The 21048-nt window shown below is 29.4% G+C and overlaps 6 protein-coding genes across 10 annotated transcripts; 3 read left to right on the top strand and 3 right to left on the bottom strand.

Moving 5' to 3' along the window:
* Nucleotides 1–139: 139 nt before the first annotated feature.
* On the bottom strand, nt 140–3321 carry LOC106785708 (RING finger protein 157). 4 transcript variants are annotated; one of them, XM_014746384.1, is made up of 10 exons: nt 3189–3320; nt 2884–2951; nt 2519–2637; nt 2177–2442; nt 1878–2019; nt 1588–1791; nt 1263–1505; nt 1028–1188; nt 657–924; nt 140–524 (listed from the first exon to the last, which is right to left on the bottom strand). In XM_014746384.1, exons 3-10 carry the CDS (start codon nt 2609–2611, stop codon nt 345–347), a joined length of 1557 nt encoding a protein of 518 aa, XP_014601870.1. In that variant the 5' UTR covers nt 2612–2637; nt 2884–2951; nt 3189–3320; the 3' UTR covers nt 140–344. The 4 variants fall into 4 exon arrangements, with proteins under 4 accessions (XP_014601870.1, XP_014601872.1, XP_014601868.1 ...); XM_014746386.1 differs by lacking the exon at nt 2884–2951 and having other exon boundaries at nt 3189–3321; XM_014746382.1 differs by lacking the exon at nt 3189–3320 and having other exon boundaries at nt 2884–3170.
* A 408-nt stretch (nt 3322–3729) lies between these two features.
* LOC106785710 (ubiquinone biosynthesis O-methyltransferase, mitochondrial) lies at nt 3730–6098 on the top strand. Of its 2 annotated transcripts, XM_014746388.1 has the most exons (5): nt 3762–3824; nt 4468–4541; nt 4695–5184; nt 5437–5617; nt 5751–6098. In XM_014746388.1, the coding sequence occupies exons 2-5, from the start codon at nt 4480–4482 to the stop codon at nt 5861–5863; spliced, it is 846 nt and encodes a 281-aa protein (XP_014601874.1). In that variant the 5' UTR covers nt 3762–3824; nt 4468–4479; the 3' UTR covers nt 5864–6098. The 2 variants fall into 2 exon arrangements, with proteins under 2 accessions (XP_014601875.1, XP_014601874.1); XM_014746389.1 differs by lacking the exon at nt 4468–4541 and having other exon boundaries at nt 3730–3824.
* Nucleotides 6012–7860, bottom strand: LOC106785709 (trans-1,2-dihydrobenzene-1,2-diol dehydrogenase-like). Its single transcript, XM_014746387.1, has 5 exons — nt 7731–7860; nt 7271–7466; nt 6896–7187; nt 6369–6766; nt 6012–6187 (listed from the first exon to the last, which is right to left on the bottom strand). The coding sequence occupies exons 2-5, from the start codon at nt 7464–7466 to the stop codon at nt 6075–6077; spliced, it is 999 nt and encodes a 332-aa protein (XP_014601873.1). The 5' UTR covers nt 7731–7860; the 3' UTR covers nt 6012–6074.
* Nucleotides 7861–8232: 372 nt separating this feature from the next.
* Nucleotides 8233–12404, top strand: LOC106785678 (dnaJ homolog subfamily B member 12). The gene is made up of 8 exons (XM_014746325.1): nt 8233–8741; nt 9020–9170; nt 9367–9512; nt 9595–9735; nt 9803–9936; nt 10029–10144; nt 10274–10437; nt 10519–12404. Exons 1-8 carry the CDS (start codon nt 8609–8611, stop codon nt 10629–10631), a joined length of 1098 nt encoding a protein of 365 aa, XP_014601811.1. The 5' UTR covers nt 8233–8608; the 3' UTR covers nt 10632–12404.
* Nucleotides 12405–12507: 103 nt separating this feature from the next.
* On the top strand, nt 12508–15744 carry LOC106785676. Its single transcript, XM_014746323.1, has 5 exons — nt 12508–13455; nt 14026–14380; nt 14680–15052; nt 15159–15384; nt 15460–15744. Exons 1-5 carry the CDS (start codon nt 13381–13383, stop codon nt 15646–15648), a joined length of 1218 nt encoding a protein of 405 aa, XP_014601809.1. The 5' UTR covers nt 12508–13380; the 3' UTR covers nt 15649–15744.
* Nucleotides 15745–15784: 40 nt separating this feature from the next.
* On the bottom strand, nt 15785–20609 carry LOC106785677. Its single transcript, XM_014746324.1, has 5 exons — nt 17652–20609; nt 17123–17358; nt 16662–17036; nt 16317–16572; nt 15785–16139 (listed from the first exon to the last, which is right to left on the bottom strand). Exons 1-5 carry the CDS (start codon nt 17698–17700, stop codon nt 15865–15867), a joined length of 1191 nt encoding a protein of 396 aa, XP_014601810.1. The 5' UTR covers nt 17701–20609; the 3' UTR covers nt 15785–15864.
* Between the last annotated feature and the right edge of the window lie 439 nt (nt 20610–21048).

The following is a 21048-nucleotide window of genomic DNA, read 5'->3' as shown; positions in this document are numbered from 1 at the left end:
TTAACGTACCTAAACCTAGTTAACGTAACGTTCATCACCGTATACGGTGATGAAATTGGCAAGTTTTATTTGAACAAAAATCATAATTAGATTTTTGTAATTAAAAAAAAACATTATTATTTTAAAATACTGATATTACATAAATTTATATATTTACAATCTCATCAGTACTTACGTTAACATCAAAATACAATTTCTATACTAATTTGAAATAAAGTATCGAATAAAATGATGAATAAATTACAATATATACATGATAAAGTATGACGATGATTTTTAAAGAGAGCATAATGCGTATTTCCTTAAAAATTATTATATCCTGCTGCAGTTTAAGATTCTACAAATTAATGAGAATGACATGTAATGTTATTATCATCATTTTCTGTATTTTGAATCTCGTCATCAATGTCATCACATATTCGATGATTATGAACATCTAAAACTTCAGTACTGGTTGCTGCATCTAACAGCGGAGATAATTTTTCTGCTTCGCTATCTTCGTCTTGTCCTTGGCCCTGTAAATACTAATGTATATGGTTGACATAAAAAGAAAATTGTATCTATAATACAATTTTGATACTATAGAGAGTTGAATAAAATTTGAATTATCATGTGTATAATGAAAAAACAAAAAATTCTACAACTGTAAAACTTACTTCGTACAATGAAACAGGTTGTTTTTCATTGACTAATCTGAGAGTATCACGTGATCTTAGACCGGATTTATCACGAGAATGCCCAGATTTGGTTCTTACTGCAGGGGATCGGGTATGTAAATCTTTTTGTGATCCTGAATTTTCATCTCTCGCAAGAAGAACTGACATTCTAAATTCTGGAGTGGGACATGGAGTACCACTAGTTCTAGCACTCATATCTGCATCCTTGGAAGACAAATGCTTGGAAATAGGAGTACGTTCGGCCGATCTGCAAGAAAATATTTTTAATTGAATAAATTATTAATTAGAGTATTCCCCCTATACAAAATTATTTTTTAATATACACTGATACATCAATATTCTAAATATACCTATTCAATGCTTCTGCAGCCTGAATAGCGCTTGCTGTGTCTGTATCGGGTGTATCAGGAGATTCAGGTGCAAGGACAGCAGTTCTTGGAGGATATGGACCATTTAAGGCTTCTATAAGTGATACTGCTTCGTAACCTGCTGGAATATTTTCGCAACTACCCTACAAGTTTAAGAATATTCAATTATGTTATATTAAATATTATATATTATTTGTAAAAAGTATAACGCGTTTACCTCTGGTATTGGTGGATTGGATATAATAGTCCCAGTTGCTTTTTGAAGTGCTTTAATTTGTAAGAGAGCTCGGAAAGGAGCACGACAAATAGGACAATTGTTTGCTTGATATCGAAGGGAATCAGCACAACCATTGCACAAACACAAATGTCTGCATGGTAGAATTAAAGTATCACGGACATCACACATACAAATCACACATTCAGAACCATTATCGTCTGTATCTTCGTCACTGCCTTGTTGCTGTACAATAGTATTTTTTTAATGATAAAAATACGTAGAATATGTTTAATTAATAGAAATATATTAATATATTAATTTATACCTTTGCACTTTCAGTGTTTTTATTCTCAATTCCATAAATTTCTTGCAATAAATAACAAAGTCCATCTACATAAAGTTTTTGCTTAAGTGCTTTTAATACATATGTTCCATCCGAATGTTTTTCTACTACTGCAATGGTTGTGTGAGACTGTTTTGGTTCGTCTGATCCTTCCTCTGCTATACAATATATTGCTATTGGAATAATCTGTTAATGTAAGAACAAAAGATCGAAACGAATAAAATACAGAATAACTTTCTTGTATTTTAAAACATTATATTGGTATTACATACTTCTCTATCTGCATTGTACATTAAATCATCTTCGTTATAAAGACTTGGATCAAATATATGGGACGTTTGAGAGAACAATTGATTAGCACCCTTTTTGTAGTGATATGTTTCAGAATTCATAGAAGGATCTCTCGGTACATATCTATAAAAAATATTTTTATTTGTAATATATGATTTTAAAAATTATTGACAATGTTACATCTACTCTCTCTCTCTCTCTCTCTCTCTCTCTCTCTCTCTCTCTCTCTCTCTCTCTCTCTATCTGTCTTAGATGAAAACTTGAAGAAAATAATACATACGTAACCCCTTTGGTTGTAACTTCTTCTGTACAAAAATAATATATTGTGATAGCACATCTAACGTCGCAATCAAAAGTAAATTCAATATTGAAACGATTTGGTTTCTTGTCAGCATCGCTATCACCATAACGTTTTACATTATGACACTGTGAGGATGTTGAAGTTTGATCCACATTTCTTACCAATCTTAATGACTCTTTTCTGATATTTACTAAACTTTTTAATGTTTTTGTAGGGTCATTTGTTTGTGGTGGAGGATATGGAAACTGTAACATATACTTTTACTTGATATATTGTGCAAATTGTTAAACATTTTTATGAAATGAATTGAATTATTCATACAGGTGTTGGTCGACTGCCTAAAAAATTTAAATCTGCATTTTCTCCAAAAAGGTATGCTTCTGGTTGTGTAGTATCGAATCTTTCACCACCCATAATAAAATGACTACCAAAATAGCTTCCTATATTGTAAAAAAAGATAATTTTTATTTTTATATATTATATATATAAATTTATTTATTATATTATAAATGAATGATAGTAAAAATATTAATTTTCTACAGAAAATATATATATCTACAAATATAAATATCTTAAATTTATTAGTATATATATGTAAATATACACTTTATATAGTTTAATTTCATTTTATTCTAATAATACTTAATCATTAATATAAAATAAAAAAACATATATATTATACTAACCAGAGCGTGGAGGATATTTATATGCATGATTTGAAACAATATCAACTTCTTCTACACCAGCATTTTGTCTGCTTGTTAATGATCCCATTATTTAAGTGTAAAAAAAAAAAAAAATTCGCGGTAGTATTAAACGGTACTAAGTTTGAAATATTATTTCAATTCTAATTGTTTATAATATGTTGTAATTAAAGAATTGTTATTTTAACGTTTAACCCAATTTATAGTTCAATTCAACTTAGCAAAGGTAAGCAAATGAAGCTCTATACAAGGAGGACGAATTTGTGTTGTTGAAAATAAGTAAATACCAAGTACAATAATTCTCCACGAGGGCGGCGGTGGTGTTCAGGAGTTCAGATTTAGGGTGTGTTCCACTAAGCGCTCACAACGATCAAAATGCTCCTTTAGTCGTTCCACATAACGATCGCGGTCGTTGTGGTCGCGGCGAAAACGTCACTCATGAAATCATTACTAACGCTCACGCGAAGCTCACAACGACCCATCTGAAAACGTGGGTCGTAGTGAGCGTTGAGAAAATTAATGGTTTTTTCGAAACTGACAACAATAAAAATGGCGACCGTGAAACTGACATGAAGGATTACAGATTAAATCTTAACCTCTTTAATCTTTTACTTTCTTTTCACTACCTCGCCATTTGTATTATTACCTCCACGCTCAAAACGCACCATAGTCCATTCCACTTGAATTTACGACAGTAACGCTCGTAGGTAAGTGGAACGGGAAAAACTGTGGTCGTGAGCGTGATCGTTGTGAGCGCTTAGTGGAACGCACCCAAATAGTTCTCTTCGATGTTTTTTGTTTTTTGATCTGATCCGTCGAATCGACGCGCTCTCTAGTGGCAATAGAAATCATCCTCTCATAATGTATATACGTTGACACATTTATAACACTGCGATCGTCCTCCTTGTATATAGGCTTCGTGGGTAAGCACACAAAACAATAAATTAATATGATAATGATAAATGATTTAAATAATTTATATCGGAATCTTTTAAAGACTTTATATTTCTTACTTTTTAAATAACATCATGAGTTCTGACATTTAAATGATAAGTTATCATCGATAGATCAAAGAGTCAAGATGAATTATCGTAATTTTCATATAAATAGGTGAACACAAATTGTGCTAACTCTAATATCAACGATTCAGAATTACATATCAGTATAATCCTCTCAATTCTTAAACTTAACCCTTTTATCGGTTGTTATCTTTTCATACGTGATTTTCGCAGGGTTACAATTATTTTCTGCAAATATACGTTCTTATCACATTTTTCATGTATTGTACGACCACACAACAAAATATTTGTGTCACGTGGAAGCTAGATCTATAAGGATTAATATCGACAATAAGATATAAATTGTTTATTAGAATCCAACTGTGTAGTCAATTGTTTTTATATGAAACATATTGAGATATATCTTCTTTTATCATATTAATCATTATATAATATAATTTTTTTTAACTGTTATATAGTTAAGAAATATCTTATATATTATATCTATTTTTAATCTTTGTTAATATATAAATGTTATACAAAATTGTTTAATTTATTGATAAAATAGAAACGGTGAAGAATGAAGTCACGAAAAATTTTAATGCGAAGTAATACCTATGGAAAATTTATTTCATTCAATAAGTATGTATACAAAATGGTTTTTGTAAATTGAAAGTAAAAATAGATAAAAATGGGTGATTAAGAAATAATAGTAAATAATAAATGATACATTCGTTTGAACATAATAATCCGTTTAATTAAAATATTATAATAATATTAAATATATTTCTCTAGCATTTCAGAAACATTTAAATGTGTAATAAACAGCGTAAGATTTGGATCTACTATAGATCCCAAAGAAATTGAATTTTTTGAAAAAATGAGTAATGATTGGTGGGATCCCAATGGTCATTTATTTCTTCTTCATCAATTTAATCGCAATAGAATACAATTTGTACGAGACGGCTTAGCTAACACAGGAATTATTAAAGGTGATACAAATTTACCATTAAAAGGTACTAAGATTTTAGACGTCGGATGTGGTGGTGGAATATTGTCCGAACCATTAGCCAGAATAGGAGCTGAAGTTACTGGAATAGATACTTCGTTGCAGTTGATAGATGTTGCTAAGAAACATGCCTTATTAGATTCTGACTTATTAGGAAAATTAAATTATGTTCAAACTACTGTCGAAAATTTTGAGAAAGAAAATAAAGAGAAGTATGATGCAGTTGTAGCTTCAGAAGTCATAGAACACGTTATCGATCCACAATTGTTTCTTAAAGTAAGTATTTATGACATATACACGAATCAAATAGATTAACCCGTTATCCACCAAGCTGATATTGATTAATTGTCGTTTCCATACCATGTGTACCAAAAATGATACAAACTATAAGGCTTAATAAATTATATATCATTTGGCATAGAAATGAGTTTCTTGGAAATGGTACACATGGCAAGGAATACGTTAAATAGCATGAAAGCACAAGAATTCTTTTATAGTTCTTTATTTTGAACTATCAATTATAATTAGTGTTGTTCAGCAATTGTGAAGCCTGGAGGGTCGCTGTTCATTACTACACCAAACAGAACTTTGTTATCTTGGTTGAGTGTAATTATTGCAGCAGAATATATACTTAAATATGTACCGATGGGAACACACGAATGGAATAAATTTATTTCGCCAGAAGAAGTTCAACGTTTGCTAGAAATTTGTAAGATACTATATATATATATATATATATATATATATATGTATACATACGCATTATATATAGATCGATAAGATTATTATATAATTATAAATTCTTAGTTGTATTATTCTGACAAAATATTTTCTCCTATTAGATGGTTTAAAAACTAAACTGATTCATGGATTAATATATAATCCATTAAAACATGAATGGATTTGGTCATCGAATACTTCGATGTTTTATGCTCTTCATGCATTCAAAAAATAAATGGTACAAACTTTTTATATTACTCGTATAAAAATATTTCTTTCTTTTCACTTATACTATGTAATTTAGAGAATGTGGGGAAAAAAACAAATTAAAATGAACTCTTTTTATTATTATTATTATTATTATTATAAATGTATAATATAATTTATATATGTATTTATACATACACATCAATTTATATATATGTATATTAAATTAAGAATCATTATTAAAAAATTGAGTCTTCAGGATATGTAACGCCAATTTGATTTCGAAGTTCATCTTCTAATTGTGCAATTAATATAGATGTCTCGTGAGTCATGAGTGGGTGTTCTACCTTACCTATACAGAATACATATATAGTTGTTAAATAAAAAAGCAATGTTATATCAAGAATTGATATTAACTGTTTGAGTCCTAGATGTATTTAGAAAAATCGTGTTCAATAATGTAGCTTTTGGACAAAAGATCTAAACAGCATGATTTTATTACTTGGGACTCAATGGTTAAAAGAGTGGAATACCTTTTTGAAGACACAAACGAACTGCATTCGCTTCATAATATAATCCCTCGCTATTTTTGAAATTCATTTTATATTCAGATTCCGGTAATGGAATTTGGGAATGCTGCCCTGGCAAATATAGTTCAGTAGGACACCAAAAATTTGGTACACGTATTGTTCCTTTTTCTCCATAGATATAAGCTTCGTTAGACAAAGTTACTAAACTATGCGTTAAAATAGTAGCTGTTATGTTTTCATCGTACAAAAGTGTTGTAGAAGTTGATACGTCTACTCCATCTTCGTTTACGAATCCAGTAGCTTTAATCGTATGAGGCATTTTATTATTAAAAATCATGCAGAGAAATTGTAGACAATATACACCTAAATCCAATATGGTACCACCACCCAAGCTCTTCTTACTAAAATTATCATAGAGAACTTATAAAATATTAATTTATATAATAATTATTTAGTTTAATTACAGATGCGATCAAATATAAAGTGATATTATTAATATATAATAAAAACAAATAGTTTTATTTACGTACTTAATTCTTTCAACATTTTCTAAATTAAATCCAAGTGGAATAATAACTTGACGAATTTTTCCTATATTGCCGGAATCAATTTCTTTTTGAATGATTGTATAAGATGGGAAAAAACGACTCCAAACTGCTTCCATTAGGAAAAGATTTTTACTTCTAGCAAATTTTATCAACGATTTCGTTTGGTTCATATTCATTGTTAATGGTTTCTCGCAAAGTACATGTTTACCATGTTCTAGCATAATCCTTGCTAATTCATAGTGTGTTGTATTCAACGTACCAATATATACAATCTCTGAAAAAATATAACAATTAAGAAAGTTAGCTTTTTATTCCTTTACACGCATATTTTAAATATAATAACGTAGTATTACATACGAATATCTTTATCTTTTGCTAATAACATATAACTACTATAAGATTTTTTAATATTTAAATCTTTTGCGAAATTTATCGCTCTCGAAAAATCTTTTGCAGCAACAGCAATTACTTCATGCTCTTCTTTGGACGTTATACTCGCTACAAAGTCATGCGAAATTTTTCCAGCGCCGACTATACCCCAACGAGTGGCCATCTAATTGGAAATATAAACTTTTAGATAATGTATTCACTTCTAATGTTGACTTTATTAATATAAATAATACTAGAACGCTCATTATTTATCTTTGATAAAATAATATTGATTTTACATAAATTTCTCTTTATTGATATAAAAATCTGTATCGTGAATCTGATAGTTATTACAATTAATTTATTACTTATTTTGCAAACGTTACTTTAAATCGTTTTAATCTATCTTTGACACAATCGTCGGATAATTATTGTATTAAATAATAACCTTGATATATCCCTAAGATAAGGAAGTATATATTGTAGATGTGATAAAAGGATAAGCACAAAATGTTTTCTTATCTTTCCAGAGTTATTCACACACACAGAGCATGAAGCTTTATAAATGTCATATAATATTTAAATCATCGATAATATAATACATATACATGAAACATCATGTTGAGTAAAAAAACTTTGAAAGCGCGGCATTCTTGAATAATCCGACAAATGAAAATTATTAGACAATTATTATTTTTAAAATCACCACACTATATAATACAATTATTAATACAATAATAAAATTGAAATAATTAGTCTAAATAAAAAAAAAGTAGAAAAATAAAAAAGTACGATCATCAATTTACAACGTACTTTTAATGGAAAACTACCTTAATGACTCAAATGTTATTAAAACAAATCTGTGTGTCGTGCAAGGAATCCTTTTATTCGGCTTAATTTTTAATTTTCCATCTCAAATTAATCGTTAGAATTGTATTGAATAATAAAAAATACAAATGTGCATCGTTAATGTTCATGGTTGATGAAAAATTGAACAACCCAATGATATTTGTGTAAAAGTATCTAATGACCGCAGTTAGATACACGTCACGTGATAGATTATACACGTTGTCCAGTCACGATCGAGATTTTCGTAAAGGAAAAGTTCGTTCGTCGTCGTAATTCATTAAACAATACATTCGTGTTTTTCCGATATCATGCGCAATGTTGATCATTATCACATAATTTATTAAATTATTGAAATAATCGTGGGGAAAGTCGCGTAATAGGCTGACTTGATCGAATTTGTTTATAATTCTGCACTGTCATTTTCGATTTATTCTATCAATTTCTCACTCTCAAATCTGATTTCGAAGTGAAGTTAACATGGACGGTAACAAAGATGAGGCAGAAAGATGTGTCGATCTTGCGGAACGTTATATTCGAGAAAAAAAATTCGAAGATGCGGAAAAATTTATACGCAAGGCACAAAAACTTTATCCGACCCAAAAAACAGATGGTAAGGAATAAAAGTTCTCGTATGATTTTTCTTACTTCAGATTTTTAATAGATCACTCATTTACTCCTATAAACAGTATTAATTACATTTAATTGAGTGCAAGATTAAGGGTGCGTAGAGAAATGTAATTAATATTGTCATTTAAATATAGAGTATTTGTTCTTGTAATATAATTAATCACGTCGCAGAGTGTATCGTTAAGGGCCAAGTAGAAATACAAATAATAACCTTTGTTGTTTAATCTATAGAAGAGATGACTTTGTATATTATTTTGATAGATCTATTAACAAAAGTAACAAATTTATTAAAACAAAATGGAAAAAGTGAATCAGAGCCTACCGTTAGAAAGAGGCATACCGCTAATAAAGAAGGCTCTCAAGCACAGGCTACTGTCGAATATACAAAAGATCAACTTGAAGCAGTGAAAAGGCATACACCTTTTATATATACATATATATATATATATATATATATATACCTCTTTAATATATCATTTTATTCTATTTAATATTTACATATACATTAAAGTACAATGAAAATTATATTGTTTAACATAAGAGTATAATCTTAAATAATTACAAATAATACAGGTTTGTCATTGTTTAATCTAATCAAACGTTTATAGAATTAAGAAATGTAAAGATTATTATGAAATTTTGGGAGTAAATAAAGAGGCAACTGATAGCGATATCAAAAAAGCTTACAAAAAATTGGCGCTTCAATTACATCCTGACAAAAACAAAGCACCAGGAGCTGCAGAATCTTTTAAAGGTAAATCATCTTAACAAAAGATTATTTAACGACATAAGATAAATAATAGATTAAAAATGTGTTATATAATTTTTAAATTAAGCTATTGGAAATGCTGTTGCTATTCTTACGGATGTTGAGAAACGGAAACAATATGATCTTTACGGTCCCGAAGAGGAAAGACTACAAAGTAGCCAAGCTCGTCAGACTCATACGCATTATAATTACACGCGAGGTTTTGAAGGTAATTTGAATATTTAAGTATTTTTAATGAAAATGTTTATTTAAAATGTTTATTAAATATTATTTAGCTGACATCACTGCTGAGGAATTATTTAATATGTTCTTTGGTGGAGGAATACCTCAACAAGAATTTTATATGAGACGTACAGGTGGTAGATGGATGAGACAGCAAGAAACACAATCTCAGAGCTCTCATTCTCAGGTATCAAGAAAAGTAGAAAATATTAATATTTCAATATTATATAATGTATTTTTTTTTTTGAAGATAATTATAAATAATTTATAATCTTTTAGCAAGCAACTGGATATACGACGTTTGTCCAATCATTGCTTCTTTTGTTGTTAATATTGATATCTATGATGAGCAGTTTTTTTATATCAGATCCTATATATAGTTTACATCCTAGTGCGTAAGTATTCATTATTATATTGCAAGAGTGATTTTTTTTATTAAATATATGATTTTTGAGATTATAAAAACGAATAATACATTGTGAAATTTATTATCAAGATGTTAACATTTTTCATTCCTTTATTAGCAAATATTCTATAACAAGAAAAACTCAAAAACTTAATGTACCATATTACGTTAAAGAAAATTTCCATACCGAATATCAGGGCAGTTTGCGTCGATTAGAAATATCAGTTGAGGAAGAGTATTTGTTGACTTTAAGACAAGACTGTTATAGGGAAAGAAGTTACAGTACGTTAAAAATAAGTATAATATTTTTGTATTATAAAAATATTCTATATTAATACTCAATCATTCTCTTATTATTCGTAGGAGAAGCGATGTTATGGAAAGCTCGTAGTTTTCAAGATTCGGAAATGTTCGAAAAAGCTAAACGTATAGATACACCTTCTTGTACAAAACTACAAGGATTGCAAGTTCAATAGCGTATACATATAACTCATTAGAAATTGTGTTGTTGTAGATAAATGTATAATATATTCACAAGTACATATTTCTTTTGAGTGTGATGCAGTATATTTTGAGTTATATGTTTATATCTATTATCCATAAATCGCGCGCCTTGCATAGCCTGTTATTAATTATTACGTGGACCATGCATGATGTTTGATCTGTATCTATGTCAAATTGTTAAATTTTTTTCCTAGATGATTAAATTGTAATGGCAACTTTGTGCTATTAAAATAATATTTAATTTAAATGATACATATATAGCTAGATAAAAGGATTCATTTAAATTTTTGTTCGATTATTCAAATAATTGTATAGAGAATATCGCCGAAATACCTTCGTTAATCGAATAATTTTCTTAACGATTCTGAAATTACTTTTGTTATCTTAAACATCTTTTGATAAGAATAAGAAATTATTTAACAATTTTTTTAAATCCGGTCTCTTATACATCATATTACATGAGAAACCGGATATGTTGAAGCAATGTAAAGTTTTTCCTTGTTTTTTTAATATATACATATAAATATATAAACTTATATTTCGACAAAAGACTCTTCTCTTGGCTGTGATGAAAGTAAATGATGGATATAACATGTTAAGACGTTATCAATAAAAGTAAAGGTGTCTTTATAAGATTTAAAAACAGGGCAGTCAAGATTGAGGTTTCCACGATAAAGTATTATTCATTTCTGCGATAATTGTCAAAGCTTGTATAGTAAAAAAAAAAAGAATTGAAATATTTATAATAATATAATATATTAAGTTTTAAGATTAACAGGACATAAAAAAGATGATCTTACATTAATAATAACGCATAATTGTTAAAAAACTATATATTTAATATAGTTTAAAAGCATCATCATAATGCATCTTATTTTATTGTATTATTTTGTCTTGAACAATTAAGAACGAAAGAAAGAAAAGTTATTTCCAATGAATAATAAAATTTGATTCTGCAAATGTATACAGAGAAATTGATATACAAGAGAATCTGCTTCTATAAGATTAAATTGAAAAAGTTAATTCGTTAATAGAATAAACCAGTTAGGTATATATCTTATCGCATTATAAACTTTTATATGAAAACAGGTGATCTTGGGATAAATAGTATTATTGATGAGATTTGTACGCAATTACAAGTCATAAAGAGAATGAGTATTTAAAAATAAATAAATAAATAAATAATGAAAAATATATCATACATAGAAATTAGATAAACATTTGTAAGCTCAGAGCATAGTTCATCTATTGTTAATTATTTACTTTTAGCTATTAAAATATATATTTTAGCGCGACAAACACATCCTACTCTATCGGATTGTGCTTAAATGAAATAAAAAATAACGTATCCAATATTATACACTATTATTTTAAATCACTTTAATATATAAATATGTACATTTAATTTTAATCATCATGCAATGGTTTAGATCACTTCAACGAGAACGTATCTTTAGAAAAGTGTATTGCAACAAAACAAACACTTCTCTTCTTTTTCTTATTAGAGTGCAATTATTAAATATTTAAAATTCAAATCCTTTGTATAATAATCGTCATAATTAAGAAGAAAGAAAGAAACAAAAATTATTTTAACGTATTCGATTTGCTCACGTTCATTATAAATTATTTATTTACATATACAAATTTTAAGAGCAGTGATTTATGTATCACGTAAATACATCACCTAAATATTATTATTATTATTATTATTACTTGCAACTGCGAAATAAAGATATTCTCAGCAAGTAATTAATTGTTATTATTACATAGATGATATCGTAACTTGTAATATTTGATTAAATTATGTGAAAATGAAAGAACAAGAAATTTGTATTTGATACACGCGTAGCACATTACGTTGGTATATATGCATGTGTGTAATTAAGTATATATAATAAATGGCAGAGGATTTAAACTCTTTCCGGAATCACCGGAATTTGTTTCTCTGCCAACATGGTCTGACAAATGTAATCACATACATACATACATACATACTATATTCATAAATCAAGGTCTTTCCGGTTAACGGGTAGAAAAATAAAATTAAAATAAATTACACGGGTTTACAATAAAAACTCTAAATACGATTTATTATAATTATTTTTGGGACTGTTATAATCCGGCCATTAATATATTTCTTCGAGTATAAAAAAAAAACTATATTGTATCGTGTTGTTATCGTCAAATTCGTTTACGATGCCTTGCTTTTAAAAACGTTGTCAAATTTTTTCGTCTTTTTTTTTAACGAGGGGTTAACTAGATTTACGTCATTAAGAATTTTTATTATATTTCTTTAGTCGGTTTTTTCTGACCTCACTTTTAATGCAGTAAGTTTAATCTTCGAAGAAGTGCATTCTTTCGCAACGTTGTCGCTAAATGTTTAAACGATAAAATATATTTCAAAATAATTAAACATAAAAGTAAACAAGAAATGCCTCTTTGCGCAAGAACGCACGCTTAACTTATTGTTTCTGTATTTTACAAAATCAAATATTTTCGTTCGGTTATTTTAAACAATATTTCCATTTATAGCAAATATAAAAAAAAAAAGTAATTACGTATTTCAGATAATAGAAAAAGCGAGTCTTCTTCTTCTTCTTTTTTAGTAATTGCACTCGTACGATTCGCAGTTATATAGTGAAGGTACATTGACGTATTATCGGAACGAGGGTTATCGTGCCGGACGATAAACAAATTGACCCAAGAAATTTTAAGAAAAAAATGGATAAAAGGACGGTGGATCATCATTGTGATAATAACGGGGCAGACGACCGAACGATTAAAAATCAACGAAAGGCACGTGACCGAATAAAACGTCATTGCGAACACATTGAGGAAAAGAGATCATCGTTATTTCTTTCTCAATATACTGGGTTATCTTACTAAATGGGAAATATCGTAATAGTGGATTCAAACCAAATAGTTAATACCAAGTTATGGTCTTCATTTTATTATAAAATTAAATTAAGATAGTTAAAATTACATAAATTGTTCAAACACTGAACACCTTTAATTTGAGTATAAGCTTTAATCATAGATTGCTGAATTTTTTAAACCATTTCCTATTATTTTAGATATTCTCGCAAGTATTATGCTATTCATAAAGCAAGCTGTTATTATATTTAACTTTTGTATCCTGAATCCACCACAATGCAATACTTCTTATTTATTAAGAAAATCCTTACATATACAGAGTGAATCTCTTTAAATCATGAATTTATTTTTTTTTTTTTTTTTTCAAAGATTGTTCCAAAAATGTAAATATTACTTTATCCGAAGTTCGCTTTGTTCTATTTTACGATTCTAATAAAACAAAGAGGAAGAGAGACAAATTAATCTACAACGAATTGATGATATTTTTCTAAGGAAATGGATTATCAGCATTACGTTAAATGCAGCAAACAGCTGCAGACGAGTGAAAGGGCATGCGATAAAAGGATTTCTATGGAATTGACGGAAGAAGAGGAATACGAAGAAGATGAAGAAGAGGAAGAAGAAGAAGAAGAGGGCAAAGAAAAAAAGAAGAAGATGGTATCATCAAATCATCACGCAAATCCAGAGATTAAAACAGAGACGAGACTTGGTCTGTGCTCTGTTTGTCATCTCAGTCTAACTGGGAAAACTACAGACGAGACGAATGTTGCTTTAAAACGAACATCTATTTCTTTCCAAGGACATCTCTTGTGTCGTCGTTGCATAGAACACTATTCCTTTCAATCAGGTCAACGCCACGTAAACGCAGATATCTTTAATTTCGTTGTCCTCTCTTTTCTGATATGCACTTATCTCTTCTTCTTTTTTTTTATCTCTTCCCACGCTCAACTATCCTTATTATATTTGTAAGTTAAAGTATCAAGTGCCGCTACGTCGGTGGCACTGATAATCAAATATTTTCCTTTTATAAACATACTTGCACAATCCAGTGAAAACCAATTACAACAACGACAAGAACAATTTGTAAAATACGACATGAATTATAGTAAATTCAAGAATTTACAATAACAACCTGTGTCTCTACAGAAGGACATAAAATGATGGACTCTACCTATCCTGATAATTGCAATGTCGAACAAAATGATGCCAAATATTATCAGCAACAAAGTTACTTTAACTTGTTACGGAAAGATGACCGAGATCACTACGGTTCTGAATTAAAATTCAATGTACAAACTACCTGGGAATGTTCTCGTAGACCAATACGCTGTCCTCGCGTCGATTGTTCCGTTAACGTTGCTTTTTCGGCATTAACGCATCATTTCCTTTTCGATCATCCGGAAGTACCTATTCTGAGCGTCGATCCTGGGCTGAAAAGTACATTGATCGTTGGTTTCTCAGCACTTTCTTATAACACCAGTCGATGTTTAGCTCTTCTACTGGTATCTGGTAAATTATCGTGAGTATTATAATTATCATCATGAACTAATCGATTTTAATAAATCATGAATTCGACTCAATTCGTTAGAATTTATCTCTAACATGAATTTTTATTTGATTGCAAGAGACTCTGCTGCACGATTGTTCAATAGTAACCAGATCAATCCTAAATATCGGAATCGTCTACCACTTCCACTATTAGCTGCTCGTTTACACCCCACAAATAGTTATTCATTTTCCAATGAAGTTTATGCTAGTGGAGAAGGTCAATGCGAAAGGAATATAATAATCGTCTGGATCGCGGGATTGGATATCGGAAATGCTGCAGATATTCTCCGATATACTATTCAAGTACGTTAACCTATATATTCATTTTTTAAGATATCAAATTCGTGTCAACATGCTAAAAGAAAGGTTTTTAAACAGGTCGTAGATAATATCGATAACGAAAGTTTTCGATCGTTAACATTTACGGGTCCAATAAATTCACTGAGGACTGCACAACGTCCCCAAGAAGTTTTCTTTAAAGGTGATTGTATCGTTCTTCACGAAGGTTTGATCGGTCATATTACTTCTGGCTGCACCAATCTCAACTTAAACGTTATCATACATTAGTCACGTTTTCGATAATCGGAGAATATTTTATGTTGATAATTTGACGCAAATCATTAACGAGAAAATACTCGTTTGCGATATTAGATTATTATGAAAAATGGTAAAAGAAAAATATGATTTAACAAGAAAACCATATATATATATATAGAAATATTCTATTAGTATAATATATATATATATATATATAAAAATGGAAATAGAAAATTGCTATATGTATCACAAGCTGGTCATAGCAGGAGGACGAGCATATGCCTTAGGAATAAAACCATATTTCCGAGTTTTGGGTGCATATGCCCAAAGCCAACCATCAACCGTTTGATTCCCCAAATCTGCATATATCCAGTCGGCTCTTCTTACTGATAGATCATCTGGCGCCTGCGCCTTATAATCGTAGAGTACTACTAATTCGGTGCCAGGAGTTTCTTCTCTGAAGTCTCGTAAACTTTTCTGTTGTAATTGTTCGCTTCCCGTTATATTTCCATTGCCAGTCTCTTTTAAAACAAATGTCATATTATTAGGTTTTTAAATACTCATTCGTGCAACCTAAATATATGTTTTATGATACGATAATTTTATATATAATCATTTTTGTTTATCACAATTTTAATAAATAAATATATTTGTCATAAGTTGTTACTTTATATGTATTAAGGATATAAACTACAAACCTAATGTATGCGTTTCGGCTGAAGTTGCTGTCGTTGCAGCGGTACCTGTTGTTGCATACGAATGAAGTACATGTCCTGGATAAACGAATCCAGATGGTACAAATCCTTCGTTACCGTCGCAATGTCGAAGCACCCAAAACCAATCAGGGTCGTCTCTATTTAGCACAGTTACGAATTCTCCTCTTTCAACACTTACGTCGTTTTCATCTCGTGCGACAAATGTATATAACACAATATATCTTCCAGCTGAAGGATCCTTTAAATGAAATGAAAAATAACTTAATATTTATATATATATATATTAGTTTAATTAATTGAAGAGTTATCATGTTAAATTAATTATACCTTGAAAAAGGGATGCACATCTGGTTGAGACGATATTGTTTGTATAGAATTTTGCGATTGAGTAATATTAGATCGATTAACATTAATATCAGCGGTTACAACATTGCGAGTATAGCTTTCACAATCTGATGCTGACCCTGTATCAGTTTGTGGTGCATCCAATGCTTGAGAGCGACCCGTACTGGAGATATCACCGTCACCCTCATTGGATCTAGGCAACTTTTTTTTAACATTATTCATAAGAGTAGCAAGCGTCAATTCAGCTAATTGCGATGTATAAGGTGCACAGTAAGAATGTGGCACAAATCCTTCCATACGCGTATCCGCTGCTATTACATATACCCAGTCATTTTCTCTATATAATACATTTACAACCTAAATTGAATGAAAAGAAAAAACAAATGAAATATTAAGCTCAAAGAGTCAATTTAAAAAAATAATACAATGTAAAATAATCTAACCTGTCCTCTTTTGACCTGCAACTCGTCATCGACACATGGTGTAAAGTCATGAACGATAACCATTTTACTATCCGGAGAAAGTCCATTTTCCTTTTCTATCCCAACTCTCACTAAAGTTTCTATGCTTGCACTGCCAGTTATACGACCAGGTGGTAATGGCGCTCTGGTTCCTGTACCGAGTCCTGTACCTCCTGTGCCAACACAGTCCTTTTCCAAATTGAAGTTATGAATTCCAGCTATACAAATATACAAATTAAAATACATTAGTCTTTAAAAATACATACAGCGTTAAAAAAATTTCTAATCAATTATTTCTTCTACAGAATAAAATATTAAATTAAATTATAAAATATCATGAATCAAGACTATATATAGCTGCAAACAAATTATTTCAAGAAATATTTGGTTAAATTCAAGAACAATATAATTGTTACAAGTGCAACAGATGAGAACCCCATACCTGGTACCTCAAAATTCATATATATTCTTAAAAAAGAAGAAAGAACATTTTATTTTTCTTACAACTTACGTTTTTTTTTCTTCCCTCGGCGTATACGAACTGGACACAAGAAAGCCATATCCTTCTCTACGTAGACCCGGAACTCGACAAAAATTACATTTCCAAATTAACTTCGATTATTAATTAGCATTAATTTCATGGAACCAGCATTGGATAGACCAAAGCGGACATTGATCTCTTTCTCTTTTCCTTGAATATTAATCTTCTTTTTTTTTTCTTCTTCTTCTTCTTTTTTATCCCTTTTTTTTACGTGAAGAGTTCGCTGCGATAAATATTAATGAGATAAAAAAATCAACATTTAATATCTTTATTTTAGCTCCCCTCTCATCACCGGTGATCGAAGTTAACGAGTCAAACGTGAACAAAAGAAAAGTAATGAAAATCGATGAAATTTCAGAAATAATTAATAATCCGACAAAAATACCTGACAGCGTTTTAATGTTTTAAAATAGAAATTGTAGAGAAAGCGTGCAACGCGACACCTGCGACGACTGTGTGTTTGACTTGCGTATCCCCCTGTCCTGTTCCCACTACTACTCTACCCTGTCCTGTCTTTTCTGACCTCTTCTTCTGATTTTCTCCTGATGAAATCCCATACGTTGGTGGTATGTCCCATAGATAGACGGCGCTTCAGAATCACACGAGTTAGGATTTACCATTGATTTTTCTAGATCCTTTTCAACATTTTCAATCGGTTATATTTTCTATCTCTCTTTCTTTTGTTCTACCATATTCTTAGCATATTCTTATAAGTGCATTGTCCTTGATTTTTGTCAATTTTGAACAATTAAAGGAAGGCCTTTTTTTTTATCATTAATTCTTTTTCTTTTTTTTACAATTACATATCTTGAGTCTAATACCAATGTATGATTATAAAAAGGACTTCAATTTTGATAAATTATTATTATTATTATTACGGTAACAGAGGAAGAACTTTTCTCTCATATTATCGAAATTGTATTTTATTTTTTCAATTAACATAAAATTGGCGAAGATAAGATTGGTTTTGGTTTGTTTGTTTTTTTTTCCCCCCCTATAACAGTTCTTCACGTTTTACATTTAAAAGATTCGCAATCGTGTATTTGTATGTTGTGTGGTATGTATAATATGTGATCTACGTGTGTCACATACGTCATGAATTAATCGATCTGTAGATCATCAATTTATACAGGATGCTCTTTAATTGATGGTATAATGAAAAAGTAAGCTGAAAATGTAGAATCAAATTTGTTTATAGAAGCCTTTGTTTTTGAAAGAAGTGAGTTTGAAAATTTATCGAATACACATATATTTGACCGAGTTTGTAACCCTTGTTCCTGCAACCCAAAAGCCTTGTTCGATAAGTATAATAATACTAAAACAAGAAATTGTAAATATATTAAGAAGAGCAAAAATACTCTTCAAAATATCCGAGAATAAAATAGTAAAATCCATCGAGCAGAAACTGAATCAAGTACACATTTACACAACAAATTTTCAAATTTATTTTTCTCAAAAACAAAGAATCACTCCCTGCTTGCTTTTATCACCAGTTACAAGCATTCTGTGCATATGCATAGATGTAGAGTGCATATTCATATGTATGTATGTATGTATATATATATTGAAAACTGATTTTCTTGTTTGTCTCTCGAGTGTGAAACACACAACACCCATGTATGAGTGAGTAAACGAATTTGATAACTTTATATAAAATCGTTGGATTTGCGTCACCTTGTAATTATTGTGTATCGATAAATTTTCTATCGAAATACAAATGCGATAAGAGGGACTCTGCAGATTCCTATAATATGCACTATAATAATCATTCTTCCCCCACATTAAAGTGTTATCAAAATTCTTATTGGCTATGTATGAGGATATATAATAAACTACTAAAAATTGATCTTTCGTTTTTCGAGGTATACAAAGATTCGAATGAGAAGTAAAATTTTGTACTTTTACTTTGCACTTTGTCGTATATAATGACATTCTTTGTTTCTTAAGAATATTATTATTATTATCTATTTAAAAATTTTATGTCGTGAATTGTGTTATTAATCTAAATAATCTATTTATTTAATTGCTACTCTTATAGTTTGAAAAAAAGAAATGTAACGCTTATTTATTATAAATCTGATTCACTCTTTATTGAAAAAAATAAATAAGTTATAACCAAAGAAAATAAACTATTGACAATGTCCCTACTTCCTCCAACATCATTTAATATTTCGTCTTTACTCGATTGCATGTAAGAAAGAGAAAAATGTAGACGCAAGGCGCATGGTTGGGTTTATAAATTAATAGAATATATATAACTTAAATTTTTAAGTTAATTAAATCACTGGTAAATACATTAAACAGGATGTGTCGAGCACATCCACAGAGATTTATACGGGGTCACGATCAGTTTTAAAAGTATGTAATAATGTAGTAAAAAACTTATTGTGTAGTTACAGACCGCTGCCAATAATACGTTTGCACATTAAGTAATAACAATTGCTTATATATCGCATAAAACAGATAACATTTCACAATAATGCTACATCACGTCGCTGTGATTAATGTGAAAAATCTAAACTGTGTTTACAGTATCACAGTTTTTCTTTTACTGTAATACATACTACAGTGCGTAATTTGGCTACTAATTATTGCATAGAAAGAGTTCACATTGCAAATACCTTAATTTCATCTATTCAGTAGTTTATCTTCTTTAATATTATATACTTATAGTATAGATCGCAACAAATAGCTTATATTTTATGTTTTGAATACTATATTAAACATATAACAACAACAAAGATAATAATTTTCACGCAACTATCATCATAAACAATTTTTTCTTTTCCATAGACTTAGAGTTCAATGATCCTGAATAAGAAGAATGGAATATTAATTCAATAAACGAAATACATAGTACTCTCTCTCTCTCTCTCTCTTTTTTTTTTCTTTCTCTCTCTTCCTCTCTCTCTCTCTTTCTCTCTCTCTCTTCCTCTCTCTCACTTATACGCATTTCATTTAATATAATGCACAAATTTTAATAAAAGCAAGCATCATAGATATTGCATTTATTTATAATATATTTCCATTTGAAAATTAAAATACACTTTATGTCATGGCAGTTACATGATTTTAATGAAACTGTTCATATACATATTCCTCAAATGTACTCAAAATCGAGTTTTATATATGATTTGTATTATGTATTTATTATTCATGTCGTATTCTAGGTAACTATGATAAACTGAGCGTGTATGAAAAATGTAGACTATTTATGTTCTTTATCGTATATATATATAAGTGAGATTTCTTATAATATTGTAATAATATAATGTAGCTTATGTATAATATATGTATATTGACCAAATGTTATATAAGATGCGATAATGAATAGAACTATTCTATATTTTCGATTGTAATGTATAAT

This window comes from Polistes canadensis, unplaced genomic scaffold (assembly GCF_001313835.1).
Source record: "Polistes canadensis isolate GaletaPanama2010 unplaced genomic scaffold, ASM131383v1 scaffold_55, whole genome shotgun sequence".
NCBI classification, from domain to species: Eukaryota; Metazoa; Arthropoda; class Insecta; order Hymenoptera; family Vespidae; genus Polistes; species Polistes canadensis.
Note: the sequence above shows the minus strand (reverse complement) of the source record. Positions and strands in the feature narration are given on the sequence as shown.